This window comes from Gracilinanus agilis, chromosome 2 (assembly GCF_016433145.1).
Source record: "Gracilinanus agilis isolate LMUSP501 chromosome 2, AgileGrace, whole genome shotgun sequence".
Classification (NCBI taxonomy): domain Eukaryota; kingdom Metazoa; phylum Chordata; class Mammalia; order Didelphimorphia; family Didelphidae; genus Gracilinanus; species Gracilinanus agilis.
This window is the reverse complement of record NC_058131.1, coordinates 666303440-666319736: the sequence shown is the minus strand read 5'-3', so window position 1 is coordinate 666319736 and position 16297 is coordinate 666303440. Positions and strand designations below refer to the sequence as shown.

The following is a 16297-nucleotide window of genomic DNA, read 5'->3' as shown; positions in this document are numbered from 1 at the left end:
CTCTCTCTCTCTCTCTCTCTCTCTCTCTCTCTCTCTCTCTCTCTTCTAGTTCTGTCTTCTCTGTGTGTCTCCATGTCTCTGAAAAAGGCATCCTTTATAACCAAAAATAGAAAAGACTATTGCCATAGCAAAAAGCTGGAATCAAGTACATGCTCATTGATGGAAGAATGCCTAAAGAAATTGTGAAACGTACATCACAGAATATTATTGTGCTGTAAGAAATTATAGAAATGTTGTTTAGAGAGAAGCTTGGGAAGAGCAAAGTGGCAACAGAAGAACCAGGAAAACAAATCTATACAACTGACTTCAACAATACAAACAAAAAGAACAATAAATCAATCAGATATGAAGGCTGTGAAATTATAATGCTCCTTTCAAGAGGGCTATGAGATACAATGTCATATTTTTTCAATAGTCTGATTAACTTATTTAATTTGTTTTTCTTTTTTTATTCTTTCTTGGGATGATAGGATCATGTTATAGATCTCAGAGGTCATTATTTAAGGGATGGCAGGGGAGGGAAGGGATTAAAGATAACAGAAAACGTTGGTCATTTGAACAAAGTAAAAATTAAAGTAAAAAATATAGGATTAAAAAAAAAAGTAACCAACACAGTCCAACCTGACATAATCTGCAATTATCCATCCCAGTCCCCAACTCTGCAAAAAAGGGAGGGAGGTATATTTTCTCTCCAGCTTAATTTATAAAAAGTTATTGAACATTAAAGTACTAGGCTGGACACTCAGAGTATAAAGATTAAAAAAATGACATAGTCTCTGTTCCTAAGAAGCAGACAGACTTCTAGGAGGGAGGGGAAGAGTTAAAAAATAGACATGATGAGGGGGCAGCTGGGTAGCTCAGTGGATTGAGAGCCAGGCCTAGAGACAGGAGGTCCTAGGTTCAAATCCGGCCTCAGACACTTCCCAGCTGTGTGACCCTGGGCAAGTCACTTGACCCCCATTGCCTACCCTTACCAATCTTCCACCTATAAGTCAATACACAGAAGTTAAGGGTTTAAAAAAAATAAAAAATAAACAAAAAAATAAATAGACATGAATCCTTTATTCTGGGGAGATAATGAAGGCTTCACAGAGGAAGGACACCTAAAGGGTGTCAGAGAAGGAATGCAATACAGGCATGAGGGACAATATGTGAAAACACATATAGCCTCAGAGAAGGCAAAGAATTAGGAATGAGATTGGCTAAAATGTAGAACATACTAAGGGAAATAATCTAAAATAAAGCTGAAAAGAGAGGCTGAATGCAGACCAAGAAGGTACTCAAATGTTAAAATAAAGAATTAATGTTTAATTAAACAAGCAACATGGAGTTACTACAGGTTTTCTGAGCAGGAAGGACAATGTCATCAGACCTATGCATTAGAAAGATGACTAGAAAACAATTAAAATATTCCAAATGAGAAGTAATGAGGTCCCAGACCTAGGGAGGTAACAGAGTAGAAACTCAAGAAATATTTGTTGAATGAAGAAGAAAAGAGAAGAAAAATGGAGGGAACAGAGCAGAGACTCAAGAAATATTTGTTGAATGAAGAAGAAAAGAGAAGAAAAATGAAAGAAATGTTAAACATTAGTAGTGTTAGGCATAGGCAAAGTGAAGTTCAATCCCTGTTTTTGTCTCAGTAAGAAGAAAACAAGCCTTTTGCCTCTATCCATATACCTAGAAGAGAAGTCTGCATTTATAGTTCTTTACCTTCATAAGTGAGAGGGTCAGGGAATCCCGGCAATTCCGGAGTAGGGATTCACATTCAGTCAGAGACTTGTTATCTAGTGCAATGCCATTAATCTGGGGAAGAAGGAGAAGTGAGACCACAAGAGAATCCTTTGAAACCCCCTACACTGGAGTGAGCACAGAGCTTTTAAGTCACTCAATCCTCTATCATATTTTAGCTTGGAAGTTGCCTAAGGGAGCTCTGCTGGTACAGCACCATGGACAGTCCCCAAGGGACACAGGACATAGGTTAGGAAAAGCCCCATCTGTGAGATTTAGCATGGGACAATTTACATACAGGTAGACGGGCTTCACATTTAAACCTTACTATTCCCTCCCAGGAAACATAAAACAGCTGGCCCCTATGTAATCAGAAAATCAAGAATTCTACCTAAACATGTGGCAAGGCAGCTCTGAATTTCATGTCTGTGGCTGCTTATTCTCACAGAGACGAGTTATTTTAATCCTTATTTTTTCTATATGTGAGCAGTTAGCACAGAACAGTAAGTATATTCAGGTTGCATGGGTTCCCGTGGTTGGGTTGTTTTTCCTTTCCCAGATGTAATTATATTGTCCGTTTCTAGCAGACACCCCCTAAGGCTTTCTGCATTTGACTTACGGCAATAATCCTGTCTCCCGCTGTAAGGGACCCTTCTTTAGCAGCAGGGCTTCCGGGAACAACAGCAGCAGCAAACACACCGTTCTCGAGGCTGATGCCACTCTCTGGAATCCATAGAATAAAACTAGAATGCATACACGTCACTCAAATCAAGGGCCCATTCCCAAACCTTGCCTGGCATCCGAGAGCCCTCACTGGCTTTTTCCTTGTTCCATTTTTTTAAAGGAGAAAAGGAATAACCAAAAGAAATAATATGCTTGACTCAAGTGCACACTCGCCAAATCTCAATTTAGTTGTTAAATACTTCATTAACTCAACATCCTCGAGGCCTGAGCCTGAGGTGTTCCAGGTAAGTGAAAATTTCAGGTAAGTGAAGTTTATAATTTCAAGCACTGATCTTTCTTGAATTATTTTAAGATTATAAAATACATTGGCTAGAAGGGACAAGGATAGGAATAAAAATGGGCTCTGCTGTTCAACTGGTACGAGGAATTCCTGAATAAAGACTCTACCTCTATTCATGCAGGCTGCCACCTTCACTGTGACTCAGTCCTAAGAGTGCCATGGTCAGTGAGAAGTTTGAGTAACTGGCTACAAGGTATTTACTAATGGATTTACTAATTTATAAATTGGGACAGCAATTCTGTGCAAAGTAGTGAACTGACCTTTAGGACTGAAATCAAACTCTTCAATAGATAAGTGATTCTATCAGCTTCTACCTACCTCATTCTTCTCATCTTATATGGAGCAAAACTTACTATATCTGCCTCTCTTCACTCTGGCTTCCCTAATCTCTGGCCTCTGGGACTTGGATGGGCTTATACTCATTTTCCTCTTTTTCTCTGTCCATATTCTTATTCAGCTTATTCCTACCTTTTCTGAGTCCCCACTTTATTGTCGATCTCTTCCTCCTGGGTGGTTTCCAACTCCTTTGCAATAACTGAAACCTGACTTTGCCCTAAGGACACCACATCCTTTGCCATCCTCTCCAATGAGTATGGCTCCTCTCTCGATTTCCCTTACTGTCCCACCCCCACTGCACCCAATACAAAGGACCAGGTACAAGTTGAAAGAGATGGTCTCAGTTTCCATTTAATTCTGAATCTAAGATCAATGTTCTCTTTTGCCATTTCCAAATCTTGTTTTTTCCATTATTCGACAACTTCTACTCCATTAATATTCATGCCATTGCTATTAATATCACTCTCTTCTAAATGTTACCCCTACGTTATACTCACTTCTAAGAGAATTTTCTAGCTCCCTCAATGGACATCAGCATAATGAACTTCCTTTCCTCCCTGCTTTAGGCATTGGCTGCTTGATGACCCTACTAGGACCATCACCATTCTACGTTAGCCATCCAGAGATGCTCAGCTCTATCAGCAGCAGCCTAAATTGGAAAAATCTCTAACTTGGATCATAATCTCTTACATTTTCCCCTGCTCTAAGAGCCTCACTCCTTTTGTACCTACTCACCACCTTGATCTTCTCTTCCAATACCTGCTCATTGTCTCCATCTTTGTCTCCAGTTCCACCATTCCAAACCTTTTCCTTCATCTCATCACTTCTGTGTGGTTTCACTTTCTTCCCTCCGTGTTCTTAAGCTCATGGATGGTAATTCAATATAATTCTCTCCTCTATCCTTAAATATCTCACTTCTTGTGCTTCTACTGCTTCTACACTGCAAATCCCTAACAATATAACCCCAACATATACAGGTTCTCTATTTCTACTCAAGATGCTACGGATAGAGTCACATAGATGTGCTGCCTGGGTCTGCTACAAATTAATGCTTTCTAAATATAATTTAGCATTTGTAAGTGAACAGTTATCCTTTTCAGCCAACTCTATCATAACCACAAGGATTAAGTATTTACTGTATGCCAGGGACTGTGCAAGGATCTGGGAATACCAACCTCATTTCCCTCTCAACTATGTTTCTACCCCCACACAGATGCCTTCCCTCTCCCCTATACTCCTAATCCCACTTTTCTACTCCCTTATATATTGTCTCCTTCCATTAGGATAGAAATTCTTTGATGGCAGGGCCTGTCCTTTTTTTGTTTGTATCTGGATGCCTGGCACTTAGCACAATGCACGCACATATTAGGAGTTTAATAAATGCTCAATGTCTGCCTGCCTGTTGAACTAAACTGACATATGATTAAATTTACTCATGTTTAAACTCCCAAAACCTATCTGTAATACAGTAGAAAGTTACTGGACAACCCCCACTTCTCTCAAAAAAAAAATGTAAGAGTATTCCTTAATAGGGAACATGAGAGAAATGATGTGCCAATTGTGTTTACTAGTCAATAATTGAATGTCAGAAATGTACCAGGATAAACAATTCTCGTAAGTGTTATCTTCAAGAAGTCATTTAAAGATAAAACATCAGAGATTGAACAGATTCAGGAGTTCTTAACTTTTTATTGGATTAGAAGTACAATCAAATCAATAGACCACTTCTCGGAATTATTGTTTTTATATACATAAATTTAAATACATAAAATTCTAAAGGAGACCAATTATGCTGAAAAGTTATCTAAATATTTTCATTTAAAAACAAATAACAAACAAGATCTCAGACCCTGGTTAAGAACTCCTAGACTAGAGAGTCTCTATATCATGTTCTAGTTCTGACAGTCTATGGTTCTAGGCTCTCAATAAGTCAAGTGGCCCTTAGTATATGTAGAGATCCCCACCACGTCTCCAATATAATGTGTCAGCCTCAATATCCAGAAAAGGTATCTCCTGGGGCTCCTGGTCTGTTACCTTTGTGTCCGGCCAGGTTAATGTGAAGAGGCGTTATCACTTTCCCTCCCAGGGACTTCCTTCTCCGGACCACCATGTTGATGACCCCTCCACCACTGAGGACAGCCTTGACCACCTGCTTTTTGTCCTTGTTGGTAAGGTCCACGTCATTGATTCTGAGCAGCCAATCATTCACCCTGGCAACGGGCAACATCAAGTCATCACCAAGCAGGTCTCCCTCTGTTCCCCATTGGAGGAACCTGTTAAGATTCCCAAGCTCCCTCTCCCAGTTTTTTTTTATAAAAAATTGTTCTCAATTGGAAAAGAAACAGCCAGATGCTTGGCCCATCACCCAATGTCTGCTAGAAAATTGAGCAAGAGAAGCAGTGAAAAGAAGTGGAAGCCATCTGACAGGAAGCTAATGGAGGCCATGTAGATCCTTAAGAAAAAAATAAGTTTTGCAGCTAAGCAGAGAAAGGAGAATAGAAGAGGAAGAGGAAGAAATAGACTTAAATCACTAGGATTGAGATTTATTTATGCATTTATTTTGGCTCATAATGGTTTCATATTAAAGACAGGAATCTCAGTTTTGGCAAAAGTTTTAATATTTGTACCCCTGGCCTTCCCACCCACACCCCTACCTCATTGTATTCTTCCCTCCACCCCACCAAAAAACACAGATGAACCCCTTTCTCCCATTACCTTAACCGACCATCTGCAATGCTTCCCTTGTCTACTTTAGTGACAAAAATGCCACAGTCCCCAGGGAGATAAGGTTCATTCACACCTTCTGCCACATCAAATCCAAGTGCCTTCAAATCCATATCCTCCTGAGGGAAACAGCAACAGAGCACGATAAATGGAGCAGCCAAGAAAAACCAGTTTGGGAAAGCATCTGTTTGCACCGACACAAACCCACACAAAGCAGACCCTCCTCCCTTCTCTCTGTTCCTAGCTGACTTTGCAAAGTCATCCCCAGTGCCTACCACCCAGCTTCCTAAACTACTAACAGGGGAAGGAAGGGTAATACTGGACAAGGAAGACAGCTCTGGATTGGAAGTCAGCACCAGTTCCAAAATAAGTGTTGCTGCTTATTATCTGTGTGAACTTGAATCACTAACCAGCCCAGAGTCTCAGTTTCCCCATCTGTAAAAAATTATGGTTGCTGGATGAGCTACTTAACCTCAGGTCTCTTCTAGCTCTAAATCTGAGCCTACAACTCTTACTCATTTGATTAATTAGCACAATAGAGGCTTGCTGTTATTCTTCAATATGAGTGAGCTAAAGGTTTGGATGAAAGATTGTCATTTATTTAATCAAGGACCGTAGCTTGAATGGGGAAGGAGAATAGGAGGGGCCAGGACGTACATGCTAAATACTTTGATTGCTTGACCCTCCAACCCACAAACCTGCTTCAAGGTCGGGGAAAGGGAACAAGCACCTACCTACGTGCCAAGCTTTTTACAACTATTATCTCAAAGGATGCTCTCCACATTCAGAGGGAGAACTCTGGGAGTGGAAACACAGAAGAAAAACAACATGGATTGGGCAGCTGGGTAGCTCAGTGGATTGAGAGCCAGGCCTAGAGACAGGAGGTCCTAGGTTCAAATCCGGCCTCAGCCACTTCCCAGCTGTGTGACCCTGGGCAAGTCACTTGACCCCCATTGCCTACCCTTACCAATCTTCCACCTATAAGTCAATACACAGAACTTAAGGGTTTAAAATTAAAAAACAAAACAAAACAAAAAAAAAAAAAAAAAAAAACATGGGTTGATGGGGACATGATAGGGGATATTGACTCTAAACCAGTGATTCCCAAAGTGGGCGCCACCGCCCCCTGGTGGGTGCTGCAGCAATCCAGGGAGGCAGTGATGGCCACAGGTGCATTTATCTTTCCTATTAATTGCTATTAAAATTTTAAAAAGGGGCAGCTGGGCAGCTCAGTGGATTGACTGTCAGGCCTAGAGACGGGAGGTTCTAGGTTCAAATCCGGCCTCAGACACTTCCCAGCTATGTGACCCTGGGCAAGTCACTTGACCCCCATAGCCCACCCTTATCACTCTTCCACCTAGGAACCAATACACAGAAGTTAAGGGTTTAAAAAAAATTTTTTTAATTAATTTCCAGGGGGCGTAAGTAATATTTTTTCTGGAAAGGGGGTGGTAGGCCAAAAAAGTTTGGGAACCACTGCTCTAAACGATCACCATGGTGCAAATATCAATAATATGGAAATAAGTCTTGATCAATGACATATGTAAAACCCAGTGGAATCTCCCGTCGGCTACGGGAGGGGGGTGCAGGGAGGAGAGGGAAAGAATATGCATCTTGAAACTACAGGAAAACAACCTAAATTAATTAAATAAAATGCTCAAAGGCCGATAAATAAATAATAAATGAGCAAGCAGAGGAACAAGCAAATAAATAAATATATGAGTGAGTGTGTGGGTGAGAAAATAAATAAATAAATGGCTGGCTGAATGAATGAATGAATGAATGGATAAATGAACGAATAAATTAATTAATGAGTGAGCGAGCCAATTAATTGATTGATTGATTGATTCACATCAATCCTAGGAGGTAGGTGCCATTATTATCCCCATTTTACAGTTGAAGAAATTGAGGCAGGCAAAAGTTAAATGACTTGACTAGGATTCTACATCTAGTGTCCAAGGCTGAACTTACTCAGATCTTCCTAAATCTGAGCCCCGCTTTCTATTCATTGTATCACCTAGCTGTTTTTGTTGTTTTGTTTTTTAGAAGAGTCAAAGCCAACTTACTCTGTCCTTTTCAAACTCTACTATTTCCGTTTCCCACTCCATAGAATCCGTATCAATGGCTGAATCATGGGAACTATGAGCCATCAGCTGCCGGAAACGGGCTTCCTTCTCCAGCTGGTTCTCCATCTTTTCCCTATGAAAATGGAGAGTTATTTAGAGCTGTATCTCTAGGTAGCAGTGTAATCTGCCTGCCTCTAGATCTAAATTAATCCATTAAAATTAAAGAGTAAAAAAGAAGTCCCCAAAACACCAAAATGCTGATAGCAACTTTTTTTTTTAACAGTGGCAAAGATTTGGAAACAAGGAAGATGTCTATCAACAGGCAAATGACTAATCAGATTAGAGTATGTGACTGTAATAGATTATTACTGTGCTATAAGAAAAGACAACTGACTGTACGGAAACATAGAAAATTTACCAAAGGATACAGATTAAAGGAAGCAGAATGAAGAAAATAATACATGCATTGACTATAAGGTAAATTTTAAAAAAACATACACAAAACAATGGAAAAGCAAACACTGCAAAATTTACAAATATAAGCATAAGGAAAGATGTAATCCACCCCCCCCTTTTGCAGAAGCAGAACACCCACAAGTATGAAATACTGCATATATTTTTAGACTTTTTCACTGTATTGATCAGTTTTGCTGATTTTTATTCCTTTAAGAAATATTTTTTAGGGGGCAACTGGGTAGCTCAGTGGATTGAGAGCCAGGCCTAGAGACAGGAGGTCCTAGGTTCAAATCCAGCCTCAGACACTTCCCAGCTGTGTGACCCTGGGCAAGTCACTTAACCCCCATTGCCTACCCTTACCACTCTTCCACCTATAAGTCAATGCACAGAAGTTAAGGGTTTAAAAAATATATATATTTTTTATTTTAAGGGATGGATCTCTGGAAGGGAGAAGAGAGAAGGATACAGAGAAAAATATCAAGAAATGTAAATGCATTTTTAAAAAATATTCTTTGTTATATGGGATGGGAGGGGAGAGGACAGATACAGGGGAAATTTGTAATTAACAAAACAGATCTATAAAAATTTTATTTAAAATTAAAAGTTTGACTTCAGATATTTCCTAGTTGTATGACTCTGGGCAAGTCACTTAACCCCAATTGCTTAGCCCTTACCACTATTCTGCCTTGGAACCAATACATAGTATTGATTCTTGATCTTAAAATTAATTAATTAAAGGTAAGAGTTTAAAAAAAAAAAGAAATACAGAACATACCTTCTTTTAATAGACTGCGGAGGGCAGTTAAATAAAATAAAATAAACCTGTTTCCTGTAAATACAGGCTTGGTAAAATAAGCAAAATCTTCACAGCAAACAATTGGGGAATTGAGAGGGAGAAGTCGGCACTAAGGGTGGGCTAATGGACTAGTTATGATTCTATTTGTGTGTGGAATTACCAGATGAAGGAACTTCCTTTACCAATGCAAATCAGCACCTTCCCAGTAACTTAATAGCCTTAGAGAAGTGCATAAAGCACCAAGAGGGTATAGTTCACTTGCCACCAGGGTGCCCAGATATAACCAGAAGCAGGTACTAAGTAAAGGTCCTTTGTGGAATTAAGCCTGGATCTCTATCCACTTTATAAGACTCCATCCCTAAAATGTGTGATGACAAAGAACTCGTTTATTCATCTAAGGACCTTAATTTGGTCATTTTTCACCAACTTTTTTTCTATACTAAGAAAAATATGTCCAGAAAGGTGCCCACACAAAAGAAGAATGAGGCTCTCTAGCCTTCTAATAAGCCTTACCTAAGCCTGGCCTCCCACCTCAATTCAGAATTTCTTTGTCCTTGTCTATAACTGTCATGGATTATTTTGTGATTTTATCTACACCAATAAGAAGCTGAGGAAAAAAACTCTACTTATTCAGCAGGTATGATTTTTTTTTCAGATTCTATTTTTTTTAACATTCATTTAATTTTGAGTTCCAAACTCCCTCCCTCCATTCACTATCTTAACCACTGAGAAGGCAAGTAACGATGCCCACTTTACATATAAAGGCTAAATAAATATCAGCAACTTAGGGACAGCAAAAGGCTCAGTGACTTGGCCAGGGTCACTCAGCCACTGAAACAGAGGCAGGAATTAATTCCAAGGCATTTTGACTCAAATGCCAGCCCAGTTCTCTACCCCTTGGACCAAGAACCTCTTTTGCCACTCATGACAAGGTAAATCTCAAATAATTCATTAGCAACAATTGCCTCTAAAGTTGAGAGCCCTGAACTGAGAAAAACTGTGGGGTTCCTAACTTTTAGAACTATGTGAATGTCAATTTTACTGTTTCAAATTTTTCCCCCTATAATTTTCTCCTGTAGGCCAAAGATGCCCCTTGCCCAAAGGCCACTCCATTTACTGTAAACAGTTAGCAAGCGGTCAAAAAGGGAAGAGGCAAGAATTACTATGGATGCTCCAAAATGTCTCTCCCAAAAGGGTCCAGATTAAGTCTCGAAACTTGTCCAAATTGTCTTATTGGCTTAATTCCAACTCCCAACTCTTCCAAGAAGCCCTCCTCTACCCCACTAACCCACACTCCTAGTCTTCCTAGAGTACTTACTGCTTCTAAGTACTTTATTCATTCAAGTATAGCATTCATCTGGCAGTTAAGTCCTACGTTCAATGTTAGCTTTCTTTCACAACATGTAGGACTTCGCTCCCTACGTAGAGGGGGAGCTTCCTGAGGGCAGGAACCTTTCATATACTTCTCTGGACCTCACTCAGCTCCTAGAAAAGCTCTGCTTCACCCAGAGCAGCTGAATTCCAATGACATTTATGGAATGATTCATAAACTCTTTCTGTGGTGTTCAAGGACCTTGGAAGAGGAAGGAGGAAGAAGAAGAAGCAAAAGGGAGAAGGGGGAGTAGAAAGGGGGCTATTTATGTAACATGTTAAGAAATTGGGGGGGAAAAGTATTTATGTTATTTCATTTTGATCTCCCCAACAATCTCATGATACAGTATTATGATTGGCCAATTTTCTAGGTGATGAAAGCAAGGTTCAAAGATACTCAAAGTGACTCAGGGGAGATTCAACAAACCTTTTACCAAGTTCAAGTTGAGTGTCCTATCCATTAGTCAAAGCTGCCTCTCAACTGAGGAGGAAAAAGTGGAAATCTAACCATGGATTAGAAGGAAAAAAAAGGGAAGTGAAAGGGACCTTCCTGAAAACAGAAAGCCAATGGAGGCTGAAAATCTGGCCACCCTCTACTCTTATGGTTAAACACAGCAACCACCAGGCTTCAAGTGAGGACCTGGGAACCTGAGGGATGCTGAGGAGGCCCATCCACATACTTCAACTCCTTTAGCTCTCTGCCAGCATCATTCTTCTGCTTCCTCATGTCATCCAGGTTGCGCAAGGCTTCAGCCAGGTCACTCACTGCCCGGTCCCTCTCACGCCGGAGGTTGTCACACAAGGTCCTGGGGGGAGAGAGTAGAAGCAAGAAAGAGAGATGGTGAACTTCTGGGACAAAAAAACCAGCATTTTCTTTCCCAACTTACTGACTCCTATAAAGTAATATGCTAAAATATAACCTCCTCAAAGGCAAGTGCTCTTTCATTTTTTGGTTTTATGTACCCCGTGACTAAATACAGTGCTTGGCGTACAAAAGGAATACATGAATGCCTTTGGGTCAGCTGATTAATGGGATCACACACCTCTGACCAAGATGATATTGGGGGGGGGGGCAATTTGAAATTTTTTATTTAATTTATTTAGAATATTTTTCTATGGTTACATGATTCAAGATGGTATTTTTAAGTGAAAAGATCTCTTGATCTTTAAATAGTCTTAGGAAGGAACTTTGAAAAAAAATTTCAGTTAAAAACTATTTGCTTTCTCTTCCTTCCTTCTCCCCAATGTGGAAAAACAAAAACCTAGAAACAAAACTCTTGTAACAAATATAAATAGTCAAGTAAAACAAATTCCTACATTGGCTATGTTGAAAAGTATATGTCTCACTCTGTATCCCAAGTCCAACACTAGTCTAAATAGATACATGACTTAGATACACAGATATAATCATATAATAAACACATTTGAGGAGCAAAGGAATGATCTTTGAAATCTATGGACAGAGGAAGAGGTTCATGATCAAATGGGATAAAAAGAAATATAGAAGATAAAATTTATTACATAAAATTTAAAAGGTTTTGCAAAACCTTCAAAAAAACAAAACAAATATAGTTAAAAGTAGGAAGGAAATCATTCATTTGTAGCCAGTTTCTCTGATAAGTCTTATTTCCAAGCTAGCAAAGAAATGTATTCCAATTTAAAAGAATAAAAGCCATTCCCCAATTCATAAGCAGTCAAAGATTAATAAAACAGGCAGTTTTCAAATAAAGAAATCCAAGTTATCAATGGACAGTGAAAAAATGTTGCATATCACTAATTATTCAAGAAATTAAAAGTAAATTAAAAATTTTAATTAAAAGTAAGTAATTCTAAGGACCTATCTCTTACCCATCATCCCACAGCTAGTAAGTACCTAGAATTTGAATTCAGATCCTTGAACAAAGTTAAGCTCCCTATTCATTAAACCACACTGACAATCACCTCCAAAATTATTACCCTTCCTAAATCATTTATTGTTTGCAGAAGACCTTTGGAATAATGGATGTATAAACCAGGAGTAGTGAGAGAGCTAGAGCACTCTCTTACTACCTCAGTGACTGTAAGCAAGAGTTAACAGTTTCTTTATGAGTTGGAGCTCGCTTCTGAGTTAGGACCTGGTACTGTTAAGAGGACAGAAGGATGGAAACAAGTTCTTATAGGAAGCCCCAAAGACATATGAGATTGCTAAATGAGGACAAGGGTTAAGAATGCCTTGCCAGGCATCCACTGGTGTCTCTATGTTTTGGGCAGGGCAGAATAGAAGCAAACAAGCACCACACTCTTCCAAACTAACCATTGGTCATTAAAAATACATCACAAGTTTGTGAATTGGCAAGGTAGACCAACACAAGTCTAGACCCAAGTACCTCATTCTGATTTAAAGATATATAGAGAGATAGATAGATAGATGTACACATATATAAGTATATATATAAATAGATATGTTAATAAATTTTATAATCATATATAATGAATATAAATAATATATAATACAAATTATATATATATAAATAAAGAAATCCCTTTTGTAACCCCTCAGCTACAAGCTGTCCTTTCCTTTTTTTTTTTTTTAAAATCTTACCTTCTATCTTAGAATTGATACTTAGAATCACAATGGCAAGGGCTAGGCATCTGGGGTTAAGTGACTTGCTTAGGGTCACACGGCTAGGAAATATCTGAGGCCACATTTGAACTCAGAACCTCCCATCTCTAGACTTAGCTCTCAATCCACTGAGTCACCTAGCTTCCCTTTTCAAGGAATAACAAGAACTAATGTTCATATACAGCTGTCTTGTGGACAAAAATGTTTTCTGCATATTATCTTGCTGCATCTTTATAACAACCAAGTGAAATAGGGAATATAAGTATCATTTTTCCCCATTTTTGAGATGAAGAGTATTGTGGGTTAGCAGTGTGCATTTATTTAGTGCTTCAATATTTATAATTACTTCATATACACTATCTCATTCAGACTAATGAGAATCCTGCAAGGTATGATCCTAGAGGACCACGGAAGCGCACTAGCTCCTGAGACAGAGGTAAGAGACCCAAAGTGCAGAATGAGATGCCTGACGTGGGAAATTGTTTTTGCTCAGCTCTCCATATTTGTTACAAGAATTTTCTATGGTTTTTTTTTTCAACTGGAGAACAATGAGGAAAAGGAAAAAGGGGAGAAAGGAAAGAAAAGTTTTTATTAATAAAAAAAGTTTTCAAAAAATTTAAATTCTACAAGGGGTACCATCCTATCCCCATTTTATAGAAAAGTAAACTGAGGCAGAATAAGTGACTTGTCCAGGGTCACATATAAAACATAATTCAAACCCAGGTCCTTTCTTATTTCAGAGACCATCACTCTACCTACTACTCCACATCACCTCAAAAAAAGATCAGAGAAGAAACTTGTCTAAGGTAACATGAGGAAGAGCTGGTCCCTCAAACAAATCCAAGACACGAGGTCTACAGAGTGCTTAAAAATTCTCCAAGTGTATTAGCATTAGATGCTCATAATATTCCTGGGAAATATGCTGGTATTTTACTATGTTACTATCTCCATTTTGCAAATGAAGAGACTGATGTTCAGAAAAGGGTAGATATGATGTTACCACAGCCACAATGGTAAGCAACAACTTATCTGCCTGCTTTTGCTTTTGCTACTCTGGCTCACTCCAGCTGAAGTCCAAGACTGAGAATCAAAAGACTTGGGGTTCCAGGCTATCCAATGACCCTGAGTAACTTCTATCTCATCCCGGACCTCCGTTCCCTCTAGGTCAAAGGACCGGGCTTCCACCTACATCATTAGAGCTGTCAACCTGATGGGACAAGCAGCCTCCAAGCCCCTAAAACTCCCAAGAGAAACAGATGAAAATGCAACTGGGAAACAGAAATGAAATACATCCGAATGTTGGAAAAGCACTCAGTAAATGTGATTTGATACATCAAATGTGGCATCAAGCCTCGCACCTTACACAAATATTTTCTCATTGATTAGAGGGCATCTGAGATAGGCTGTGGGGGAAATTCTAGGGGATCAAAATACCCAAGAGAGAGACGAGACACTGCTTGGGCCTGGAGTGTTAAGTTACCGTATACTCTCCCTTTCTGCCACAATCTTGTCTCGCTCCTGGAAGGCCCAATCTCGCCTACATTTTGCCACTTCTGCCTCTTGGATGGCTTCCTTGAGCTCCTGGGACATGGCTTCATACTGCTTCCGGAGCATTTCGATCTCTTTGTTGGCTCGCTCAATGTCCAGGGTGGCTGAATCCTGTATCTATAAGGTCGGACAGATGGGAGAAGTTTATTTTTTGATACTGTAGCATGCTGGCTTTAAAATCCCCCTATCTTGGACCCTGGAGGTATAACTAAAGCTCAAAGGTCAGGAGACCAGGGCTGTGACCAATCCCTACCTTATTCCACCTTAACCCAACCTGGCCCCTCCAATTCAATGTTATGTATCTATCTATCAAGGTTTAAACTATGATAGAACGGGGTCTGACAATGACTGTTCCCAACCTGGACAAAACAAAAGATGTCTATAGGAACCCTTCCTTGACAGAAGCATCTGACTACCCCTGAAGCCCATTGATTCCAAAGTATTCTATCTTGCATCCATTTTTATCACAAAATCACAAACCTAGAAGAGAACTCAGTTGCAACCTAAGCCAATTCAAACCCAAAAGAAATTCCTACTCCTACTCTTAATACCCAAGTCAAATAGGTGTCTAGCCTCTGCTCTGAGACTTCCAAAGAGGAGCAGGAACTCTCTCCCTCCTGAGGCATTTTTACTCTCCTCTTGAACAGCAATAATTGTACATTAGGTTACTGTTTTGTTCCCCTAACATTAAGCCTAATTTTGCCTCTGAAAATTCTACTTTGATCCCGGTTCTGGTCTCTTGGGCCAAAAAAATCCATTTCCTTTTCCGCATGACAGCCCTTCAAATATCTGAACACAGAGGAGTCACGTCTTCCCTGAGCCTTCTCTTTAATAGCCTAAATATCTCCAGGTCCTTCAACCAATCCTGATATGACAGACTCAAGACTAAAGTGCAACAACAAACACTTATTAGGTGTTTATTACTATGTGACAAGGTACTATGCATTATCCTAGATGCCCTCTTCTGGACACTGACCAGTTAAATCAATGTCCTTTTTAAACTGGTGCCCAGAACCAAACATAACATTCCTAGTGTAATCTGAAGGTGTAGAGTACAAAGGGATCATTACCTCCTTATTCCTGGAAGTGAAGTCTTTTAAAATTCAGTCCAAGATTACAATAGTTTTTTTGGCTGCCTTATCACTTAGTTGAATTATATATTTAAATTCCCTGTCTTTTTCAGACTGCTGGCTAAACCATGTTCTGTAATTGAAAGTTGGTTTTTCTGAACCCAAATGAAAAAGACTTTATGTTCATCACTCCTGAACTTCATCCAACTGTATTTGGCTCAGTGTTCTAACCTGTCAAGACCTTTCTGAAATGTGTCTCTATCATCCAAGTTGTTAGCTAGCCATCTCTGCTTTGGTCCATCATATTATGATTTTACTAGTTATGTGGCACTGGCCATATATATTAACAGCCAGCCCCTGAGAGAAGAGGATGCAATACAAAAATCACATTCTAGCTACTGCGATCTGATGAGACTTGCCAATATCTACATGGGAACAAATGCCCAATCCAAAAAAGTTCAGTCAGCAAAAAAGATTGGGTTCAAATAATGGAAGGATCAAATGTAAGATTGTCCACTCCAACAATAAGAATTTGTTTTGGTTGTTTTGGTTCCCTGGCTTCTTTTGAGACTTAAC

The 16297-nt window shown here is 39.4% G+C and overlaps 1 protein-coding gene across 1 annotated transcript in view; it reads right to left on the bottom strand.

Moving 5' to 3' along the window:
* The window catches only part of DLG5 (discs large MAGUK scaffold protein 5), a 158210-nt gene that overhangs the window by 29737 nt on the left and 112176 nt on the right, over window positions 1-16297 (bottom strand). The window contains exons 8-14 of the mRNA XM_044660242.1: window positions 14584-14768; window positions 11182-11307; window positions 7879-8011; window positions 5804-5931; window positions 5123-5298; window positions 2348-2451; window positions 1711-1803 (exon numbers count right to left, since the gene is read on the bottom strand). Of these exons, the coding sequence (XP_044516177.1) occupies window positions 1711-1803; window positions 2348-2451; window positions 5123-5298; window positions 5804-5931; window positions 7879-8011; window positions 11182-11307; window positions 14584-14768 (945 nt within the window). The remainder of the gene's footprint in view (window positions 1-1710; window positions 1804-2347; window positions 2452-5122; window positions 5299-5803; window positions 5932-7878; window positions 8012-11181; window positions 11308-14583; window positions 14769-16297) is intronic.